The sequence below is a fragment of the Puma concolor genome, chromosome D3 (genome assembly GCF_028749965.1).
Source record: "Puma concolor isolate L17-30 chromosome D3, mPumCon1.1.hap2, whole genome shotgun sequence".
Classification (NCBI taxonomy): Eukaryota; Metazoa; Chordata; class Mammalia; order Carnivora; family Felidae; genus Puma; species Puma concolor.
In genome coordinates this window covers 89,883,539-89,906,189 of record NC_141678.1, presented here as the reverse complement: position 1 = coordinate 89,906,189, position 22,651 = coordinate 89,883,539, and the positions used below count along the sequence as shown (strand labels likewise).

Here is a 22,651-nt window from a genome sequence, read left to right as displayed (position 1 = left end):
AATCTAAGCTTTGATTCAGGTATTTAGCCAATTGCTATTGGTATTAGAATATGTTTGTGAACTTTGATTTTACATTTTACTGATGCAGACTCTTTTATTAGCTAGAGGAGAGGTGCTCCTTCCCTAGTGAGCTCAACCACTATTATGGGTAGATGTGAATAGTTATGACCTCTCTGAAGAGCAACGCGGAACATACAGTGGCATTTAAAGGGCACGTATCCTTTGACCCAGCCATTCCAGGGCTTGGGATACAACCGACCTGCATGCTTGCACCAAAAGTCAAAGGCACGTGTGAAGATTTTTTTATTGCAGCCTTGTTCGTAAGAACAAAAGTCTGGAAACAACCTAAACATCTACCACTAAGGGATTGATTGAATGAATGAGGGTATGTCCATACAAGGGAATGCAGTGTAGTTATTCAGACAGATTAATTACACTGACTTACTGAAATGTCACCCATATATTGACATCTCTTCAAACAACATCCAGGAACAATTAAGCGAAAAAAATGCAGAATGGCATTTGTGACATGTTACCATTTGTATAAAAAGTAAGGAACCATAGGGACACCTGGGTGGCTCAGTCAGTTAAGCATCCGACTGTGGCCCAGGTCATGATCTCACGGTTTGCGGGTTCGAGCCCTGCATCGGGCTCTGTGCTCACAGCGTGGAGCGGGAGGCTGCTTTGGATTCTGTGTCTCTCTCTCTGCATCTCCCCCACTCGTGCTATATCTCTGCTGTCTCTCAACAATAAATTAGTGTTAAAAAAAATTTAAAAAGTAAGGAGCCATTAATTATGTAGCTACAGGTTTGTGTGGATGCTTAGATGGCATAGAAAAATCTGGAAAAATGAGCAAGAAAGTGACAGCTGTTATCGTCAGGAAAGGGAGCCAAGGGGAAGGGGGGGCATGTTGTTTCTCTATATTGTTCGTCTTCTGTGTGTATCCTGCAAAGTACATTATGTGAAGCAAAGTGGGTTCACTCCCTAAATGAAGCATCAGTGTCTGGGGCATCGTCGGGTGGTTTGGGGGTGTTGGTGACCCCTGCATCCCCGGACCTGGCTGGGGCCTCAGGGTGGACTCTGAGCCGGCTAACACCGAGGAGCAGGGGGAGGCCTTGGCTCTCTGTGCTCTGGGGCTGAGGCCCCGCTTCGCCTCCAGGTTCGGGCTGTGCACCGGCCTTTCCCTCTGCCCCCACTTGGCCTCCGTGCAGGGTGACAGCTGCTAGGTCGCCACAGGACAGAAGCCTAATGGGCCCGGGAAGTAGCTTTCCAGCTCTCTGAGGCTCGCTTCTTGGAACAGGCTGAGAGAGCGACATGATGGATGCCTCGACCGCCACCTCCCCGCGAGGACGCATCGCTAACTTCATTGCTTATTGACTCAAGGCCCTGCTGCAATATGGTGTGAGGGACGCGGGGATTTGCTGACTCTTCCAAGGTTACGGGGATTGTCACTGAAATGCATGTGATGCTCTGAGCCGCCTTCCGACTTTACGCCTCAAGTTTGTGCTCTTCCTTCTTTACATTTAACGCTGAGTTAGACTCTGGAAAGTTATGGCTTTGCAAACCCAGAGCTCTTAATGCCAGGAGGGCACAGCACTGGGCGACACGAATGTTCTAATTAGACCATTAGCTCCATAATGACCGCATTAAGAAAGAAGGGAGGGGGTGGAACCCACACAGCGTTCTAACTCTACAGCAATTGCTGCAAGCATTTTTTCGAATTACTGCTGCCCTCATTTTTTTTCAGACCTGCAGCTTGGATGCGGTGCCTGTCAGAGGTGCTGCTGGCCATGTGAGCAATTTGCAGCGAGCAGGTTCGAGCTGGTGCCGCTCCGGTGGGCCGGGTCGGCTGGTCCGTTGCCTTGACCGGCCCAGGCTGTCGCGGGCTAGCTTCTGGTTGGTGTAGTACAGAATCCTGCCCTTCCCGAGAGGGCTGTTCACCAGATCTGTGGGGGAGTGGGGACCGCGTGTCACTTAACGGCCGGGGCTACAGTGATGCCTTTTTATGGAGTGGACACAACCAAGATCCCAGCCTTGTCAAGGATTGGTCCTTTTAACGAATTACACGTCAAGGCTAATGAGCCCGCTACAACCTTGACTGTATCTTTCCATGTGAGATGCACAGGATCGGCCATTCAGCATACTTTCTCTTGGAGGCACATTTCTTTGTTTTTCCTTCATTAAATAAATAAAGCCAAGCTACCTATCTTTAGGTAATGTATTTTCACTTTCCCCCCACCCTGCTGTGACTCTATTAAGACTAGCTGTTTTAGCCAACCTACACTGGCTGGCACCCGGCTCTCCCAGGGGGTGAGGAAGGGGTACAGGGCCGCAGGGGGGCTGGGCCAGGCCAATCTCCACGGTGTCCTCGATGTTTGACAATATTCGGATTAAATGAGCTGTGGAGAATGTGCCAGAGGGAGACTGTATTGCTTGTAGAGTGTCAGGGCGGGACTAGTTGGAGTTCAGTAACTGCAGGATTCCTTAACAACTCTGGGATTTTATGGTGAGGCGGCTGACTATTTCAAATGTTTGTTTAGCAATTTCCTGAAGTAGAAGTTGGTTGAATAAAACAAACTGAAACATCAGCCTTCACTGGCTTTCACTGGCTTCCCTGGCTGCCTGTCTCCAAATAGCTCTACTGTGTTCCTGATCACAGGGGGAGCGAGGGCTTGGGTGGGGGCCACTGCTTTTCCTCACGTGACTTCTCCTAATGTCACATCAGTTTGTCTCCTTATCCCTGCAGCTCTAGGATTGTAACCTTCAGGTGGAGATTCCCGGGGCTTCCTTGTAAAGCTGTGAGGGAATCAAGAGACCAATCACAATCCTCAAGTTCCCGTTTCTCAGGAGACCAGAGGAAGAGGGGCCTTGATGTTCTCTGCACATTCTTCTGCAAGCTTCCCATTTTGCCTCAGGGGAGGGCATTTTCTCATCCGCTCTGTCGGTCCTGTTCTTTTCTTGAAATGTCATGGGGGTGATCTGATGTCCTTGTTGGACTCAGCTTCCTTTCTCTTTCTCGGCTGATGATGAGTGACCTTAAGTTCTCTTCCACCATTGCTCTGCTTGTCTCCCATAGGGGCACGTGGGCAGAATGTCTGAGTCTAACTTCTTGCAATTAGGTTGTGTTTTACGGAGTTCGAGTATGGAGAATGGAAATCAGAAGTAAACACCTTCCTTGCTGCCTCCATCAGGGGTGACCCTCTTCCCCTGACTAGAAGATCCTCCTGCTAAGAGAGACACGAGGACATTAGGTGACTCCACCGGGTCCCTTCATTTACTGTTCCACAGGATGCACTTCCTTTACCCTGGATATGGGATATTTCCCCTCTTATTGTTTTGTGATACGTGTTACTTTTAGAACTGGCTGAAATACCTAAACTCTGTGCCAACTCTTTTCAGTAGATGTTACTTTTCATTGGGAGAGTCATTCAGTTAGACCCAGTGACCTCTAAGTTGGGTATCGCATTGAAAATTACAGAACACCCAGTTAAATTTGAATTTCAGATAAACAACAAATAGCATGATTTTCCCCTTGAAATTTAAGTTTATCTGGCAATCCTACCTCTACAGCTACTACCCAAACACACTCTGTCTGAGAATTCTTCTCTAAGAATACCTTGATAGTGAGGATTCCCTTTTCTCTCTGCGTCAAGAACATCCCCAAGAAGGCCCATCTCTACTCTTCATTTTGAATTATAGAGGAAGAAACCCTCTACCTTGTTGAAATTCTTGTGATTTGCACACATTCCTACCCAGTTGACGTTGGTGACTGCATTAAATATATTCCTGAAATATGTACACTAAATTATTAGAGCAAACGAGAAGGGTGGGTGCATTTGTGTTTTGAAACCACTATCGAAGTTAAGAGCAACGTTCTCAGGTTGCCCGATTTGGTATAATCACAGGCATCTCTTTGCCTCTGCAGCTCATTTGCAGTGAATGTCTTTTGTGATGAATTAAATGGATTCAGCCCGCTTCAGCATTTAAATAATCACAGCTGTTGTTTATTGCTTCGCATTCTAAAAGCAATAGAAGTGCTTGCTTAAATAGCCCTTTATGCCAAAACACTCAGAAGTGTAGGATGCTTGTAGGTGGCAAAGGGGCATGGTTATTTTCCCGGCAAATGGAACCTTTTCTGGAATAGTGACAGAACATCTGTATTTACCAAAGAACCTCAATCCTCTTATCAGGACTTGGGAAGTAAGATTCCCCCCAACGCCCAAGGTGGCTACTCTTTTGTAGTGGAAACAGGAGGAAACTTGAAGACAAGGGAGGGTGGTGGGTGGGGTCTGAAGCTACCATGGCTTTTATATGAATTGCCAATCATACTCTGAAGGCAGAGGCACTGTGGGCCTGGGACTCTGAACATAAAAATGGAACGTCGGACACCCCAATATTATGCTGCTTATACTCACTTTTCCACTTAATAGGGTGTGGTTTGTGTTTTGTTTTTCTTCCCCTTTGCTCTTGAGTTTCCTTTCTTTTATGTGTAGTGTTTTGCATATAGTAAGTTCTGAGCACTTGCTGGCTTTTTTTTTTTTTTTTTTTTGCATATTCTCAGGTGGTAAAAACACTAATTAAAAGACTCTCTTGAAGACCGGGAGAGGCCAGCTAATTAGCTGTCAAGAATTCTCATCAGTCTTTGACAAATGGTATTGGGAAAACTGGATGTCCCTATGCAAAAGAATGAAATTCTTCTCCCCCTTTTCGTACACTGTTCACAAAACTCAACTCACTATGGATTAAATATTTAAATGTAAGACCTGAATCTATAAAACTCCTAAGGTAAACATAGGGGCAAAGCTTCACGACATTGGTCTAGGCAATGATTAAGGTTCTTGAATCTATCACCAAAACCACAGGCAACAAAAGCAAAACTAGGTTTAAATAGGCCAGTGGGGCTACATCAAACTAAAAAGTTGCTACTTGGAAAAGGGAAGAGCAGAGTAGAAAGCGATCAATAGGGAGATTTTTTTTTTTTTACAAGCCGTATGTATCTGATAATAGGTGAATATCCAACAATTCAATAGTAGAAAGAACCCCCAAATAACCTGATTTAAAAATGGGCAAGGGACTTGAATAGACATTTCTTCAAAGAAGACACAAAAGTGGCCGGCACGTGCATGAAAGGATGGTCCCATATCGGCAGGAATCATCAGAATTGTGAGGAAATGCAAATCAACATCACAAGGAGAGATGGTCTCACACAAATGAGGACGGCTACCTTAAAAAACAACAAAAGATAACAAGTGTTAGAATGTAACGTTTAAACCCTTGTACACTGTTGGGTTTTAAGCAGTGTAAGCTAGTGTTGAAAAATAGTGAAGTCACTAAGGAAAACAATGTGGAGGTTCTCAAAAAATTATGCTAGCACTACCCTACTGTTCAGAGTCCCACATGCAGGTATTAAAAAGAATTGAAATCAGGATCTCAAAGAGATATTAGCGCTCCCCTGTCCATTGCAGCAATGTTCGCTATCGCTAAGACGTGGAAACAGCCTGAATATCCGTGGACAGAGGAGTAGATAGAGAGAATGTGGTACATGCATACAATGGGATATTACTCAGCATTAAACAAGGGAATCCTGCCATCTGCAACAACGTGGCTGAATCTTGAGGACATTATGCCGAGTGACGTAAGCCAGTCGCAGATGGACAGGTACTGCCCAATTCCACTTACGTAAGGTGTCTAAAATAGTCGAACTCCCAGAAACAGAGGGGATGCTGGTGGTTACCAGGGGTGAGGGGACAGGAGACGAGGGAACTGCCATCCAGTGGGTACAGAGTTTCCGTCACACAAGGTGAATGAGCTCTACAGGTCTGTTGTACGATACCACCCAGGGTTAACAGGGCTGGAGAGTGCACTGAATTTGTCAAGAGAGTGGAGCTTACGTTAAGTGTCTCTCTCTCTCTCTCTCTCTCTCTCTCTCTCTCTCACACACACACACACACACACACACACACACACACACAGACTTCTTACCTCGAGTCTTTTTTTTTAAACTCCCAATCTTATTCCTTTTTTAAAAATTTAAATTCAAGTTAGTTAACATCCAGTGTATTCTTGGCTTCAGGAGTAGAACCCAGCGATTCAATTTTATACTGTAAATTACCCCCTCTTGGACCTTACCTCCAGAGTGCAAAAGGAGACTTTTAGCTAATGACAAACTGAGTCGCTATATATGGATGTTATAATTTGAGGTTTTCCTAAGATTTGACAGTCTGTTGATACACATAAAGTCAAATAATGCTGACTAATAATTGTACTGGCCCCTCTCCTCCAGGCTCACTTGAACCAAGGTAACTTGGACCCCTGAAAATTTTTCTCTCCCTGCTCACAGCAAAAGCATTTCAGTCTCCAAAGTCAATCTTATGTGTGGTTATTGGCCCTGGGACTGCTGACTCAGTCTCATAGTACACAAGAGCCTGATGTATCAAATCCTATTGCCCTAATTAATTTATAATGAAGACTGTAATTGCCGTAAGGACAAGAAAATCACATTCTCTCTAGCGCATTCTCCTGCTGAAGCTGAGTCATGTGGAGGCCAGATTATATTCGGACAGTGAGCGTGGTGAGCATGGAACTGAGAGCAAGGAGGGCCTGTCACATGACTCAAGTATTCATGGCACGTGAGGGTCGTCTGCTGCTGCGTCCGGGTCTGCAAATAGATGCCTTCCGCTATGAGAACTGGAGTGCCAGAACTGGTACTGAGAATCGATTACTCACTTTTTTTCTTTGTGGCTTTCTTATTTCTAAGCCTCTATACTTCTAGATCAGACACGGCTTGTGTCTCACATCCTCTCTGTGTATCTTCTACTCCATTCATATTGCTGGGAACCACTTCGCACGATGTGACCTCACGAAATTTCCCATGGTTTTGCGACCTCCTCTTTGTGTTCCAGAGCTTCTCTGAGGCTGAAGTGTGGGGCTCAGGTGTAAAGCTGGCAGTGCGAGGGGTTCACGCCTGGGCTCGGGTGCAGGCCCAACAGGATAAGGGGTTCACACCTATTGGGTCACCAGTGACAAAGGAGCTCTGATGGACAAACCTTCCTCTTTTCTAAACAGTTCTTTATACACTGAGGCGCTTTATACATCATTCCTCAGGGGGGCCCAGCAGAATCGAGCTCATGTCCACAATGGTGAACAGCTGAAAAACATACCTGTGTGTTAGTTTTCTTTCCCTGTTTTGTTCTGCTCAGCCCCCACTTTTGTTTCTGAGATCACGTGGCTCCAAAGAGTACCTGTACTGGGGTATGTCTCTGGCTCTGCTTTCAGGAAAAGACGGGGGGATGGTGTTCTAGAACTGGACCATGTTCTAGACTGAGGGGACCATGTTCTAGGGGGACTGAGTAACCGGGGTGTGAGAGCCCTGGGTGTGTAGATGTGTCCCAGTGATTCACGCTGCACCAGCAGTGATTTGGGATAAGTTTCAGCTAAGAGAGAATTATGGTCATGAGAGCTTTCTTGCTTGTGATTCAGCATCCTTCCAGGGACGTGAGGGCAGGTCCCATGGTGCTGCTGGAGTGCACCCTTGAAGCTGAGACACATAATGCACTACAGAAATGAGCTAGAGATCCCCAAATGCCTTGGCATGGTATCGAGAAGGGATCAGAAGGAAGGCTCAAGGTGGAAGAGATGTGGGGATATATTTATTATGTGAGAGCAGAAAACCTGTCACCAGAATTATGTTCCTGGGAGAGGCTCAGAGGACACACCCTTTAATAAAGCAGTATGGGAACCCTGGTGAGAGGGACAAACACCAGTGCCTTTAAGAATCCTGGAATACCATTGGCACACCTGGGTGGCTCAGTTGGTTAAGTGTCTGACTTTGGCCCAGGGCATGATCTCATGGTTCATGAGCTCGAGTCCTGCATCAGGCTCTGCACTGATGGTGCAGAGTCTGCTTGGGATTCTCTCTCTCTCTCTTTTCTCCCTCTCTGCCCCTCCCCACTTGCCTTCTCTCTCTCTCTCAAAATAAATAAATAAACTTAAAAAAGAAAATGAATCCTGGACTACCACAAGGAGACATTAACGCCCTGCGGTGGGAGATGGGTTCCATACAGAGTCAGTGGCCCAGCCACCTCGATGAGGTTTCAGGTGCCAGTTGTTTGGAGCACACTGTCTTATCCTCTTTCAGATAAATGGCAAGTGATTGCATTCACCTTCCCTACTCGTAAGAAGGAGGCATATTGCTGGGTAAGACTCTCTGGCGTTTGGAAGCAGAGTGTAGTTCAACCCATTTATCAGGTGACTCAAACGCTTTCAGTTTTGAAAGATTCCCAGAACAAAATTGAGCTTTGCAGCAGGTCTAGCTGCAGAGCAAACAGCTCTGTTGATCAGAGTGTATGACTCAGCAAGTCGGATGGGTAGAGGAGTATCCGTGGTGGACAACGGTGCTCATTAGAGGTGTAGTAACCCCCACATATAAGAGTCAGCATAGACCCCTTGAGATCCGGAGCAAGAACATACCTTCTGCAGCAAGGAACTACTACCCGCTTGAAAGGCATGTGTTTCTGGCCTGAAGGCATGGCTGGAGGTGTCTGTGGGGAGCTGGGTCTTATCAGACTCACCCAGCCAGTGGGCCAGGCAGGTGTAGCACCAGATCTTACACTGAAACTGTTTCTTTGGAGATCACTCTCGAGCAGGTCTAGAGGTCCTGTCAGCTACATGAACAGGCCTGTGCACCTGTGCACCTGTGTCACACTAACACCTTGGCTTACAGCTGTGGCCTTGGAGGTTTGCTGTGACCACTAACAGGAGAAGAAAGACCCGGGCCTTGTTCCTGGACAGTGGGCTCCATATCGTGGTGCTAGAAGAGAATGGAGTTCAGCCACTGCGGCCTCACTCAGGGGCAGCCTGGGAGCTCGATCAGCCACTTTGGATGGAGTGGACGCGTTCCAGGTACTGGTATGTTTGCAGACTTCTGGCCTGTGTCAGATGGCTTGGCTGTTGCTCAGGGACTCAAAGGAAGATGACAGGATGCACGTAAATTTAGGAAGAGGGCGTCAGTGGTCTCGTGGCAGTGGGAACATACGTGAGCACCTTGTGGAATGCTAAGTAATGGCACCGGCCACAAAGGTGACTGCTCCGTGGGTGTCAGCCAGCCTCTGTCCTTAGCCCCAGTGCCTTAGGACGGGCCGTGAAGAGAGTTGGTTAAGGTGTTGGGCGTGAAGGCCAAGTACAAGCTGTCGGCATGTCTCCCACGCCATGGCAGATTTAGATAACACCACCATTGCTGCCCAACTTGTCATCAGCGAAGTGACATGGTGGCTTGTGTGGGGGCCAGCCACTTGGGGGCAGGTGCTGCTCAGGGGACCAGCTTTGCCCCAGGTGGGATAATCACGCTTACCCTGCCCGGAGAATGGAAGGGTGTCCTGGAGGCGGGGCAAAGTCCAGTTCTGTGGCAGAGCCTTTAGGACTGCAGCTGGGTCAAGGGGGGCTACGGACAGTAGGCCCATGGGAGCCACTGCTCCGACTGGATCTCTTTGTCCAGCCTCCGCTACAAAGACCTGACAGGCGGTGGTGGTAGCAGATGTGGTGGCAGAAGTGACTCACTTTACTCAGCACCCTGTGTGCCTCCCAACCGTCCGTGGGATCAAGTGCTCCTGTTATGCCCATTTACTGAGGAGGATGTGGAGGCAGAGAGTCATTAGGTAACTTGCCCATGTTTATTGGCACCCCTGGAGAGACTGGATTGGAATCCAGCGTCGGCCTCCCGGCCGGGACTCTCAACTGCCTTCTGGTGTTGGTTCGCTCTGTGAGGTGTGTGTGGTCCCGGAGCCCTGCTGGAGGAACTCTACAGCTCCAGTTCTGGGCTCTGAGTTCTTGCTGTGGATACACCACACTCTGTCCATGCACTGTTTGACTGTTCTAGAACCCAGATTTGGTGAAACTTTTAGATCCTGCGAAATCACTCCGTAGACTGGTTTCCAATCTCTGTTATTGGCAGGTGCAGGCTGGTGTGTGCTTCCAAGGGAACTTTCAAGTAATGAACAGATATTTTTAGGTAAGGTTCTATATTTCAGACCTTTCACTAATTAATATTGGCCTTTCAGTTAACCCAAATCAGCAAGGGTTCGTACGTATTGATTTGCACTTATTTTTGGTTTTCTCCTGTGAGTATTCTCATGTGTTACCTTTTTCATTTGTCTATTGTGTCCCCAAGGACATCTCAAGTTCAGAAAAGCTTAATTTGATGGAAATATTCCTTCTCTATTAGTGATGACTTTCTTGTAAGCGTCAACTATTTCCTGATCTGTTTGGAATCTCTCCTCCCTCTGGGCCCTGTGCCCAGTAAACTACTCCAAGCAAACACTTGATAGGCACCGGTGGCCCACAGTGCCACAGCAGCCACGCTTACCACTGCCTTCAAGAACTTGTTTATTGATCCATGTTTCTCCTATTACTGATCTGAATATTTCCTAACCTGCCTTCTTTTAAAAAGAAGGTATCTTAAGAAAAAGACAGCATGGGGCACCTGGATGGCTCAGTTGGTTGAGCTTCAGACTTTGGCTCGGGTCATGATCTCACAGTTCATGGGTTCAAGCCCTGTGCCAGGCTCTGTGCTGACAGCTCAGAGCCTGGAGCCTGCTTCGGATTCTGTGCCTTCCTCTCTCTCTGTCCCTCTCCCACTTGCACTCTGTCTCTCTCTGCCTCTCAAAAATAAATAAATGTTTTTAAATAAAAAAGCAATTGGCATCTATTTCATGTTGATAAAAGGACTTTACTGTAGCTGCTTTCTCTTCTGTTTTGGAAACAAAGACAGAATGACTTTTATTCTTTTTTAAGTTTATTTATTTATTTTGAGAGAGACAGAGAGAGAGAGAGAGAGAGAGAGAGAGAGAGAGAGAGAGAATCCCAAGCAGGCTCCACTCTGTCAATACAGAGCCCAACATGGGGCTCGAACTCATGGAACCGTGAGATTATGACCTGAGCTGAAACCAAGAGCCAGACTCTTAACTGACTGAGTCACCTAGGAACCCCAGAATGACTTTTTTAAAAAAATTTTTTTTAACGTTTATTTATTTTTGAGACAGAGAGAGACAGAGCATGAACGGGGGAGGGTCAGAGAGAGAGGGAGACACAGAATCGGAAACAGGCTCCAGGCTCTGAGCTGTCAGCACAGAGCCTGACGCGGGGCTCGAACTCACGGACCGTGAGATCATGACCTGAGCCGAAGTCGGCCGCTTAACCGACTGAGCCACCCAGGCGCCCCCAGAATGACTCTTTTTTAATGCCCCACTTCCAGTCTGGCAGACAAAAGTATTGCTTAGGATAAGCTGCTTCAGGGCTGGGGTTGATCCTACTATGTTCATGCCCCTGCAGCATGGTGCCAGGAGAGACAGACAGAGACAGAGGGACAGAGGGGGGCAGAGAGATAGAGACAGACACAGAAAGGGGGGAGACAGAGAGATAAGGGAGGGAGAGATAGAGAAACAGAGAGACAGAGAGAGAGAGACAAGGAGACAGGGAGGGAGAAAGAAGAGAAGAGAAAAGAGGACAAAAGAATAGAAGAGAAGAGAAAGAGAAGGGAAGGGCAGGAAAGGACACCATTGCTGGGAGCAGCATGTAGAAGGTCTGCATGAAACCATCCCTGTTCCTCCTCCTGCCGCATCTGTCCTCGTCCTTGCTGCTCTGGGGCTCAGCTGCCCTTGTCCCCAGAAGCACCATGTCCAAGGCTATAGTGACAGCTGGGTCAGAGACAGGAATTACAGAGGACAGAAGTAAAATAATTGATAAAATGGTGGGTAACAAGTGTGTGCACTAAATTCACCTGATTGACTTAATTTATGAGTTTTGAGAAAAATTTAAAAGCTGTTTATTAGTTTGCTGGGGCTGCCGTGACAAATGATCACAAACTGAGTGGCTTAAGACAACAGAAATGTATTCTCTCACAGCTCTGGGGGCTGCGGACGGAAATTAAAGTGCCAGCCGGTTTGCTTCCTTCTGGAGAACCTGTTTCAGGCCTCTCTTAGCTTCTGGGGTTGCCGGCCACCCTTGGCCTTCCCTGTCTCGTAGACCCTCCACCCAATCTGTCTCTGTCTTCACATGGCCTTCTCTCTCTGTGTCTCTGTGCCGAGCTGCACCCTGAAGGAGGAAACAGTCATTGCATTGGGGCCCACCCTCACCTACTAGGACTGCATTGTAACTTGATCATATCTATGAAGATCCTTTTTCAAACAAAATCACATTCACAGGTTCCCTGGGTTTGAACTTGGACATATCATTTTTGGAGGCAGAATTCAATCCACCATAGATGCTTATGAAGAAAAGTGTCAATTGGAAATAAAATAATAAATTAAAGTAGCAGTTTTTAAATATTTTAAAATGTTTTTTTTTTTTAATTTATATTTTAGAGAGAGGGAGAGAGGGAGAGAGACAGAGTGCCAACAGAGCAGGGGCAGAGAGAGAGGGGAAGACACAGAATCTGAAGAATGATCCAGGCTCTGAACTGTTGGCACAGAGCCCAAAGTGGCTCCTGAACCCACGAACCATGATATCATGACCTGAACCAAAGTCAGACGCCTAACTGAGCCACCCAGGCACCCCAAAATAGCAGTTTTTAAACGTATCCCTTTCCTCCCATGGAAAAAGAAACAAAAGAGGTACCATGAGTCCTACCACAAGAAAGCTCTTGTGTGGAGTCTGTCGGATCCTAGTTTTGCTCTCTGTGTCCTTGATGACCGCTACCCCCAAGGTAAGGCCTGTGATGGGGAAATGAAGTACCTTGCAAGGACAGTGGCAGTCATTCAGTGGGATTCCTGGACCCTCCTGTCGCCTCTTCTCCCAGCACGTGTGTCCCAGGAGGTGAGTTCTGCTTTGGTCCCGGAGGCCTTCCCGCTACCATGGTAGCGTTCTTCCTTCGTGGCCATGCTGTGTGCCCATTTAGTTTGTCCTCTTCTTACCATTGCTGCTGCCTCAGCCATTGGAGAGAAATCTTCCCTCAAGAAGAAGGACCTCAGATACCCCCGATGATGTCAACACTCCACATGGCTCCTCCTCCTCCGGCTCACTCCAGGGAAAAACCCTGTGCCTCCAGCTTGTCCCTGGAAGGGCTTGAACTACACATCTGGCACCATGACTGTTCCAGCTCTTGTCTGACTTCCAACCCGCCAATCTCTGAGGCTGACATGCAGGCAATTGCTTCTCCCCAGGATCTACTGTGAATAAAGGGGCAAGTTTTGAATGGCCCAGCTCTTCCTTCTGGTTCCCCCCAGCTGCTCACTGAGTTAGTTTTCCTGTTCCTACAAAGGAGCCTGGCACCATCGGGTATACGGCATCCCCTGCCCTGACTGGGAGCCTGGGGCGAGTTCCCCAGAGCTGTGTGCAAAGCAGGTGTGTGAGGTGTGCAAGGGGTGTGTGTGTGTGTGAGACAGACTCAGACCCATGCCTTCCTAACGAGGAACTGCCGTCCACAAGTGGGGCTGTGTCTTCTGTCTCGCCCTTCCCCACTGTCTTTGCCAGGCCACCCTCCCCCTCTAGTTCAGAGGCCTAATTCTGGTGCTCAGAACCCTAGTTTTGAATCCAAAGCTCCCTTTACTGTTCTTTGCAGCTTTCTACTAAAAGTGGCATTCATGGAAATCTTTCCTCTAACCCAAGGGGACATTGTAGACCAGACCCCTATCATGACATTTGTCACTCTTCCAATAGCTTCAAAGGTAAAGCAATCTCATTATATACATTATCTGGGATACAGAAAATGCTGAGAACCCTCACTGGAATAGGTCTTGCCCAGATCGGAACAGGGCTGTGAATTTATTGCAGACACATTTCCAGTGGCTTCCCTGCCATGTTTTACCTTCGCCAAGTTTTATTCTTACATTAGTTAGTCAGGAAATGACTGTTTCCAAGAAACTCTGACAACATCCTGAGAAAGAATGACTGAGTCAGAGTTTTGCATAATCAGGAATCCTGAGGAATGTGGAAGCCCATGGACAGGATGCAGCAAAAACACAATTTGCTAAGTGGCTGTGCCTGGGTTTGAGGAAAGTACAACTTTCAAAATGCTTCTCATAATTTGAAAATAGGATGGGAAAGATAGGCTTTTGATTTTGGACTACAAATAGCTTTCTTTCAAGGATCACTGTGGCTAGTGGTCATCGGGACCTCTTCCCTTTGGTGGGGTCCCAACCCCAACTTAGGCACATTTGACCACTAGTGTCCAAGGAACAACAGATAAGTGCCATTCTGGATTAATTTTTGATGCATCTGTCCAAAGTAAAAAATTAACCTGAAGCTGCTTTCCAGTGTTGCCAAATTTGCTGCTTTTAGGAGATTTGAAATAGCTGCTTGAACCAGGAGGGATTCTTAGAAGTGCTTCAACCTTTAGGCAGAATGCTTAGAGTGTTTAATGACAACCTCTAGAAAATTCTGAGGGCCAAAGCTGATGGCAAATGTGGCCTGAGCTGGTTTCTCAAACTCTTCCCTGACTACGTGGGTAGCCATCTGGAACAAGTGTGGGAACACAGAAGAAATCCTTGGCCTTATAGAGCCCACCCTTAGCTTCCCTGCTCCAACATGCCTCCCTGTACAGATGGAGATTATTTCATTAGAGCAAAATGCCAGAATAGTAACATTCTTTTTCTTTCCCATGTTCTGTGATACGCTTTTTATCTCTTTGCTGAATTAAACCTTCAGTTCTGAGTGTGTCTTTGGAAAGCCTGCTCTCCTAGTAGGCTCTCACATGTTCAAAGGCAGGTAAGTAGGTGAGGAAGGAGGAGTTGTACAGGGTGAGGGCCCAGCTGATACGCATAATCTCCCACAGACCTAGAAGACCTCAGGCATGTTAGAAAGTCTAAGGAAACCTTTTTGTTCTCTGGCCAGCATCAATCAAATTATAGTTGGAGTGATTTTCCAGCATCTTGCACAAACTGGGAGCTAATTTTGAAGCATTTGCATCTTTTAATTTCTTCTTGCCCACCTCCTGTCCCAAAGGGGTAAAAATGCTGGCATGGTCAGAGACTAAGAGCAAGCCGAAGGCTAGGGCTGCAGATACGGGGCAGAGACCAAGCAAGGGAAGGGGAAGCTGCAGGAGAAAGCCAGTCAGGAGTGCACAGCCAACAGGGCTGCAGACTGTAGCCATGGGGAGGGACAGAAATCAAGTCCAAGTGGCATCAGAGGAGATTCGGTTTAGTGGAAGGCAGTGAGCAGTGTGGTGGCTGAGCCTGGCAGTAGGGTCAGAGCAACGCTTCTGGGGTAGAGGAAAATCTTCCTGAAGTGTGGAAGTCCCTTCTTACAGTGGGTCCAGTCAGGGCATTCCTTGAATTAAGGGAAAAGAATAAATGGAACTCACAAGATGAGGACGTGGGAATGAGTCCGAAAATCAGACTCCAGCCTACTGACTAGGGTTTCAGAGACACATAAACAGACCATGTGCATGGAGGACAAAGGGGCCCCCAAGTGACTTCCATGTACGACACAGTTCAGAGATGCAGAGCCATTGTTCTCAGCTGTGGTCAGGTCCAAAGTCTGCTGGCTGGTGGGTACAGGGCTTGTGCTGTCCCCTGAGATGCTGTAGGGTTGGGGAGAGACTGTGCAGAGTTGATGGTAAACATGACCTGTAGAGGAGCTGGTGTGGACCCAGGAGCTGAGCTTCACACATCCACTTCTTGCCTTCTAGAAACCTGCCCTAGTAACAGTAGCTGTGCACCCTTTGTGCCGCTCCTCTGCCCGAGGTGGACAGTGCTCATTGGTCACAGCAGTACAGCAGAGTGGTTAAGGGCACGTGTTCTGGAGTTAGGCCTGTGTCTTCAACAGCTTCTCCTCTAACAATGCATGGGTAAGTTACCTCATAAAATGAAGAGTCCTCATCTGCACATATTACCCATCTCAAAAGTTTTTAGGAAGAGGGAATGAAATAATTGTGTAAAATATTTAGCACAGGACCTGGCCCACTATTTGCTCTTAATAAACAGAATCCCTGACAATGAAATATTTATGAAATTATGTGTGAAGTCATTAATAATAAAATCATTACTAACATTCTTCGTATTTCCTACTGCTGAGTGAAGAATTGGCTTTACCCAAAGGGATGTCTGGCCTTTGTCCCTGGCTCCTGGGAGGTAACCTCTAAATCCGTGGAATTATCCCAGGGATCGGCACCTCTTCGTGATTTGTGGTGGGCTGCTTGACCAGATCTGATAGCTCATGCTTAGATGACTCAGGGTGAGGAGCTGGCCAAACCAGAAAGATCAACCATGTGATGTGAGGGGTGGCACTTTGGACAGCCACATGGGACATGGTTCAATCAGTCATGCCTGTGTAATGAAACCCCAAACACAGACTATGGACACCGAGCTCAGGGGCCCCGAGGTGTTAATGCTCTGTCTGCATATTTCCGTAGATAGACACTGAGAAGGTGTCCCGGAGGGCATGGAACCTTCCTATTCCCCGATTCAACCCTATGTGTCTTAGTCCATTTGGGCTGCTGTGACAAAACTACCACAAACTGGGTGGCTCGTAACAACATAAATTCATTTCTCACAGTTCTGGAGGCTGGGAAATCCAAGATCATGACACTGGCAGATATGGTATGTAGGGAGAGCTTCCGGACCATGGATGTTCTACACGTCCTTACATGGTGGAAAGGGTGAGGGAACTCTCTGGGGCCTTTTTATAAGAGCACTAATCCCATTCATGAGAGTGCCACCCTCATGATCTTATCACCTCCCCAAAGCCCTCCTCCTAATATCGTCTCACTAGGGGTTAAGTGTTATACGAATTTGGGAGACACAGACATTCAGTCTGTAGTAGTGTCTCTTCCTTTAGCAGGCACTGATTGTTATCCCTTTGCTATAGAAAGCCCCTGTGATTGTAGCATGGTGTTTTTCCTGAGTTCTGTGAGTCATTCTAGCAAATTTTCAAATCTGAGAGAGTCCATGGGCATCCGTGAATTTGTAGCTAGGTGATCTGAAGGGAGGGTGTCCATGGACATCTGAGTACCGGTGGCTGGTGTCAGAAGTCTTGGACAGACCTGGCAGCCTGGAGCACAATGCTCTTAACCTGGACTTTCATTCCAGGTACGTGCTGGTCTCACAGCCTCAGAGTCCTGCTTAACACAAGGCTCTGGGCATCCATTACATCATTTGAATTGCATTTGAGAAGTCTGCTTGCAGTCCTTGTCCTCTTCTAGCATTCCTGTGCTTAAAGTCCTTCTAGAAATGCCCACCTCCTATTAAATTACCCGCTGCAATTATTCACATATTCTAAAACCACATCATCACACTTGTGTGCAGTTGCAAACTTCCAGTTCCTTCGTGTACTTTCTGGAAACCCCATATTCCTTGTACAATCCTATGAAGCATATACTACCTTGTACAAATAGGGCGTGCAATGACATTGAATTGACTGCATAACTATTGACTCAACTTTTGTGAAGTGCAAGGCATTGCTAAATGGTCATATGGCCAAGCCATAAACATACAAGGGACAACAGTTCATTCTATGTCTCCGAGAACCGAGTTATCTCACCCCTGCCCAGAGAGAACTTGCTTTCATTGTGTCACTCTTGGCTCTCAGTTAAGCCCATCGCTTTCTACAGAGTGAGTGCAGGGTATCCTCCATGGAAGAGAGGGGCACCTTTTATTCAGAGCACCTCCTATATTTACTTCCAGCCTCCCCATACTCTCTTGGTATGTGCTTCGTTCTAGATGGTGGGCAGTGAAGTCTTTAATTACTGGCATGCAGCCTTCAAGCTCTCTCCTGTCATGCAGTTAAGGGGTCCATGTGCTAGAGGTGGCATAGTTCCCAGATGGTGAAGCCACTGGTGTCCTGTGTCCCTGAGTATTTGTGGAGCAGTGACCCCACCCACGCTTTTTGGACATGTAATGTTAATGAGAAATTCATCTTTGTTTTCCTCTTTAGTTTTGGTTTATTTGTTTTGTTTCCACAGAATGACCTAATGTTATCTTGATCAATGGACAGACTCACAGTTCATGGTAGTGTGTCCAACCACACTGCAGCTACTAGCTGTGACTTGAAAGTAAAAGAAAACAGAGATTAGCATTTGTCCTGAGTGGTGGTAAAACCAATAATAAAGGAAAGAAGAGGCAAAATTCATATATTTTTGTTATGCTTCTGTTATTTCATCTTTAAATTGGAGAAAAAGCTGTTTAAAATACTAGTTTTGCAATATATACTTGGGAAGCTAGATGTGGTATAAAGCCAGGTTTCTCAAACCTGGCTTTATTGATATTTGGGATGGGTAATTCTATGTTATAGAGACTGTTGTTATACACCGTCAGTGTTTAACAGCATCCCTGGTCTCTACCCACCAGATGACGATAGCATCACTCACTACCCCCTCCGAGTTGACAATCACAGATGTCTTCAGACATTGCCAGTGGCCCCTGCTATGCAATGTCATCCTCTGGTTGAGAACCACTGGCACAGAAGAAAGAAACTCTGGCTTAGAATGGGAGGGCTTCTTAAGTTTTTATTTCTGCCACTCACTAGCTCCCTGATCCTGGGTAACCGAGGCCATGGAGGCTCCAGTTTTCTCATCTATAAAACTGAAATAATAACCACTATTCAGAGCATTCAGAAATTCATGTACACAACACGTTCACTTTTTAAGCTGTAAGGCACTGTGCATATGGAAGTTAAACTCCTCAGGTTGCCATTTATTTTCTATGTTGTGCACAAAAAATGCTTTTAACATAAGAATGTGTACTTCGTGATTTTCTTATCCTCATGATTGAGGGATGCTTCATAGATCATCTTGGGCTGTCAGGTTCGTGTGGGATACCTTCCTGCTTGACTTTCATCCCCTCCCTTTTGATGCCTGTGCCTGTCTTCATATTTCTCCCACCTGCTGGATCTTGTCTTTGGTACCCAGAATACCTTGAAGGTTTTCTACGCTTCACTCATCTGAACCTTTCTTGCTCAATCTAAAGGAACATGTTTCCCCTCCTGCAAAAGCATCAAACCTCATTCCCTTCAGGTTTGGCTCCCGGCCACTGAAAGTGCTAGATAGTAATGTGATGAACAGGTTGAAAGCTAAGACGGCGAGGCTGATTGGCTTCTACATCTCTCGAGCATCATCTCTCCACAGTTCCATTCCATTTACCCTTACCAACGTTACAATTGCTTTGTGTCCTTGTCAGTACTTGGTGTTACCATTCTCTTCAGTTTCAGCAATTCCGGTAGGTCTGTGTTGGTATTTCATTTTGGTTTTAAGAAGGCATTCTCAGAGGTGTGTTCCCTGACCTAAAGAAAAGAGTAATCCCTCGTTACAGGATATGTTGAGAGACTATAGCATCGTGGACTTTCAGGAGACAGGAGGACACATTTTTTGTGAACTTGCTACGTGTTAAACACAACATGAGACATTCCACCCAAATGATTACATTTACTGCTTCCAACTGTTCTATACATGAAGCTTCACTTTTCCCCCTTTATGGATTAAAAAAACAGACTTTGGAAATATTTAATAATTTACCCCAAATCTCATATTTATGAAGTTTTGGCTCACGGCATATCATGCAGATGACTGCAGGTTCCTTCTCACATTGGCACTGATATGGGGAATTGCCTCTTTCTATCGCAGAGAGAGAATAAAATGCTGCCTGTGGAGAGAGGAGAAGTTCAGGGCATTTCGAAGCCATGTTGGGCTTTGTGTGGGAAAGGCAAGAATTGGACCTGGCTGTCAATATGCTCGGGGCACTTCTGGGCACACCTGTCCACATTCCTTTGCAAAAACGCACACTCTGACCGGGTAGGCAGTCATGCTTTCTGGCTTGCTCTTTAAATGCTTTAATATCCCTTACCTCCTGGTCCCCAAAGCCCCGAGAAGAGATATGGCAGATCCTATCTTCATGTTTGGATTGAGCAGCTGGTACTGGGAATATTTTAGTGATTGTTCAAGGTCACAGAGTAGACAGAGACAGAGCAAGAATCAAGTTCAGGACCCTGTCTGTGTAAAAAATGTCATGATGTAATCCCACATGACCTGTTTTCTCAAGGGTCCTCTGTGGCATGCTTAGGTCCGATCGTCTCATAGTTGTCCTATTTTGTTGATCTGACGTTGGATTCAGGAGGGACACAGTAAGTGCAGCAGCACCCATGGTAACAGTTCCTACAGCCAACATTCTCTGACTGCTTCCTCTGTGAGGGACTTTGGCCACACACATGCTCATGGTAGCACCTCGGGTCTGTCTCCAGATGAGAAGACAGAGCCATGCAGAGGGTCAGACATCTTGCCCAAGGACTGAGCTGGAAACCCAGGCATGTGAGGCACATGAAACACCACGTGTGTTACGCAGCCTTCTGTGAGTATGAAATGTGGTTTTACAGACGGGTCTTCAGGGATCATGAGCGTGGGGCTGGATGGTGTGATTTCAGAACCTGGGCTCAGGGAGACTCCGTGATGAAGCCTTGCCTGCCAGCTTTCACGCGCTTTCCTTGTAACTTCTTTTTTTTTTTATTTTTTTTTTCAACGTTTATTTATTTTTGTGACAGAGAGAGACAGAGCATGAACGGGGGAGGGGCAGAGAGAGAGGGAGACACAGAATCGGAAACAGGCTCCAGGCTCTGAGCCATCAGCCCAGAGCCTGACGTGGGGCTCGAACTCCCGGACCGCGAGATCATGACCTGGCTGAAGTCGGACGCTTAACCGACTGTGCCACCCAGGCGCCCCTTTCCTTGTAACTTCTAACTGAACCAGATAAAGCAGCCACATTCTCTACTTCCTCTCCTCTCTGCTCTTCCCACTTCCTTGTCTTCTTAGTTTTTGGATGGAAACGGCATTATGGTTCATGCACCTTTCTGTAGTGCAGATAAATCAGCTGGCCCTACCCAGAAAGCACTGCTCCACTGTGAGCCCGACTATTCCTTTTGTTACAAATGAAACATTTTGAACATACTCTGGGTTATTGATGCCCATGTACCCAGTGCTGAGATTTTTAACACATGTGAATATCTGCAGTATTTGCCCTACAACTTTTAAATTAAGAAATGAGATGTTTCAGGTTAGGTTGAGAGTATACCATCCACCCCAGATCAACTTCACAAAACAAAACTTCTGATTTCCCACCAAATATGTTCATGCCTCAGACTCCTCCCTGTCAGTAAAAGGTGTTCACATTCCCCCACCTGCTTAGCATGAAGGATCTTTCCCTGACTCCCGTCTTTCCTTCATGCCGCACCCCTGCAGTACATCAAATTGATTTCTCCCAAATACACAGTCTCCCTGTATCATCATCTCCCTCCCAGGCTTTGGTGATCATCTCCCAGATGGTCCCCCTGTTTCCCCCCATCTTCTACAGTCAGTCTGTCACACCACAACCCAGTGATTCCTAAAGAGCAAGTTATATCCAGTCACTGCCAGCTGTGGACTGAACATTTGTGTCCCTAAAATTCCTGTTAAAACCTAATCCCCAGAGCGAGGTAGTAGGAGGCGGGGCCTTTGGGAAAGGCCTGGGCAGAGCCCAGGCACGAGGCCAGGCTCGAGGCCAGGCTTTGAGCCCAGGCTCGAAGGCACGAGGGCAGAGCCTTCACGAATGGGATTAGGGCCCTAATGAGAGAACCCACGGAGCTCCCTAGCTCCTTCCCCCAGGTGAGGACACATCGAGAAGATGGCCATCTGGAAAGTGGGTTCTCACCAGACCCTGAATCTGCTTGCACCTTGATCTTGGACTTCCGGCCTCCAGAACTGTGAGAAATAAATGTCTGTTGTTTATAAGACGCCGAGTCTGTGGTATTCTATAATAGTAGCCTGAACGGACTGAGACACTCCTCATATCGTATTCAGAAATGATCCACATTTGTCATGGTGGCTACCAGGGGCCAACACCATCTGGGCTATTGGTCTGTCTGGCCTCTTGCCTCCCTCCAGCTCTGGCCTGTTTGCTGCTCCTTGAGCACGTCAAGCTCATTCCTGCTCTGGGCTCTTCTTTCCAGAGAGCTTGTTCCCCAGATCTTCACTGGCTCCTTCCCTTCCTTCCCTCAGATCCCCACTCAAGGGCATGTCCTCTGGGAGATATTCCCACACAGATTCCCTGCATCAGTACACTGCATTCTCTCCTTCTGCTCCATTTTTCCCATTGTGTTTATAAACAACTGAGATCATTACATATTCATTGGTTTGTCTCTCTCACATCCCTGGACTCGGAATATAAACTTCGTAAATTTGTCTTGTTCTTCACAGCATCCCTCATACCTATGTGTCTGGCACAGAGTAAATCCTTAATACGCACTTATTGAATGGGTGACCAGATCTCATTAGCTTGCTTTCCTCCAAAAGTGGCTACTATTTTTAAGTTGATTGGTTTTAAGCCTACTTCCACATTGCTATATTTATCACATATTTATGTACCCATGTAGATTTCGTGTAAACCTGAGTGCAAAATTTTCACACAAATGACATCATATTGTACATATTGCTTTGCAACTTGACTTTTCTTTTCTGATCCCAAAATGTCTTTAGGATTAATCCATGTTGACCCTTGTAGGTTTAGTTATACAACATAACTGTTGTATAGTGTTCCACTGAATGAATAAATGGTTTATTTATCCATCCCCCTACTGAGTTATAGTTAAGTTGTGTTTATTTTGGAGGGAGGGGTCTCTCATGCGCATGGGTGAGAGTTCCTCTAGATAAGACCCATAGAAGTAGAACCATTGGACCAGAGGTTAAGGGCAACTGCAACGTTGC

General features: G+C 46.7%; 1 protein-coding gene and 1 long non-coding RNA gene across 2 annotated transcripts in view; both read left to right on the top strand.

The window, feature by feature from the left end:
* LOC147575688 (uncharacterized) overlaps positions 1–22,651 on the top strand; it is a 140,538-nt gene that overhangs the window by 10,499 nt on the left and 107,388 nt on the right. The window contains exons 2-3 of the mRNA XM_086683223.1: positions 8,723–8,901; positions 9,950–10,006. Of these exons, the coding sequence (XP_086539349.1) occupies positions 8,820–8,901; positions 9,950–10,006 (139 nt within the window). The 5' untranslated portion in view covers positions 8,723–8,819. The remainder of the gene's footprint in view (positions 1–8,722; positions 8,902–9,949; positions 10,007–22,651) is intronic.
* LOC147575689 (uncharacterized) lies at positions 11,219–22,521 on the top strand. The gene is made up of 2 exons (XR_015242649.1): positions 11,219–20,267; positions 21,554–22,521. It is a non-coding gene; the product is annotated as an uncharacterized LOC147575689 (long non-coding RNA).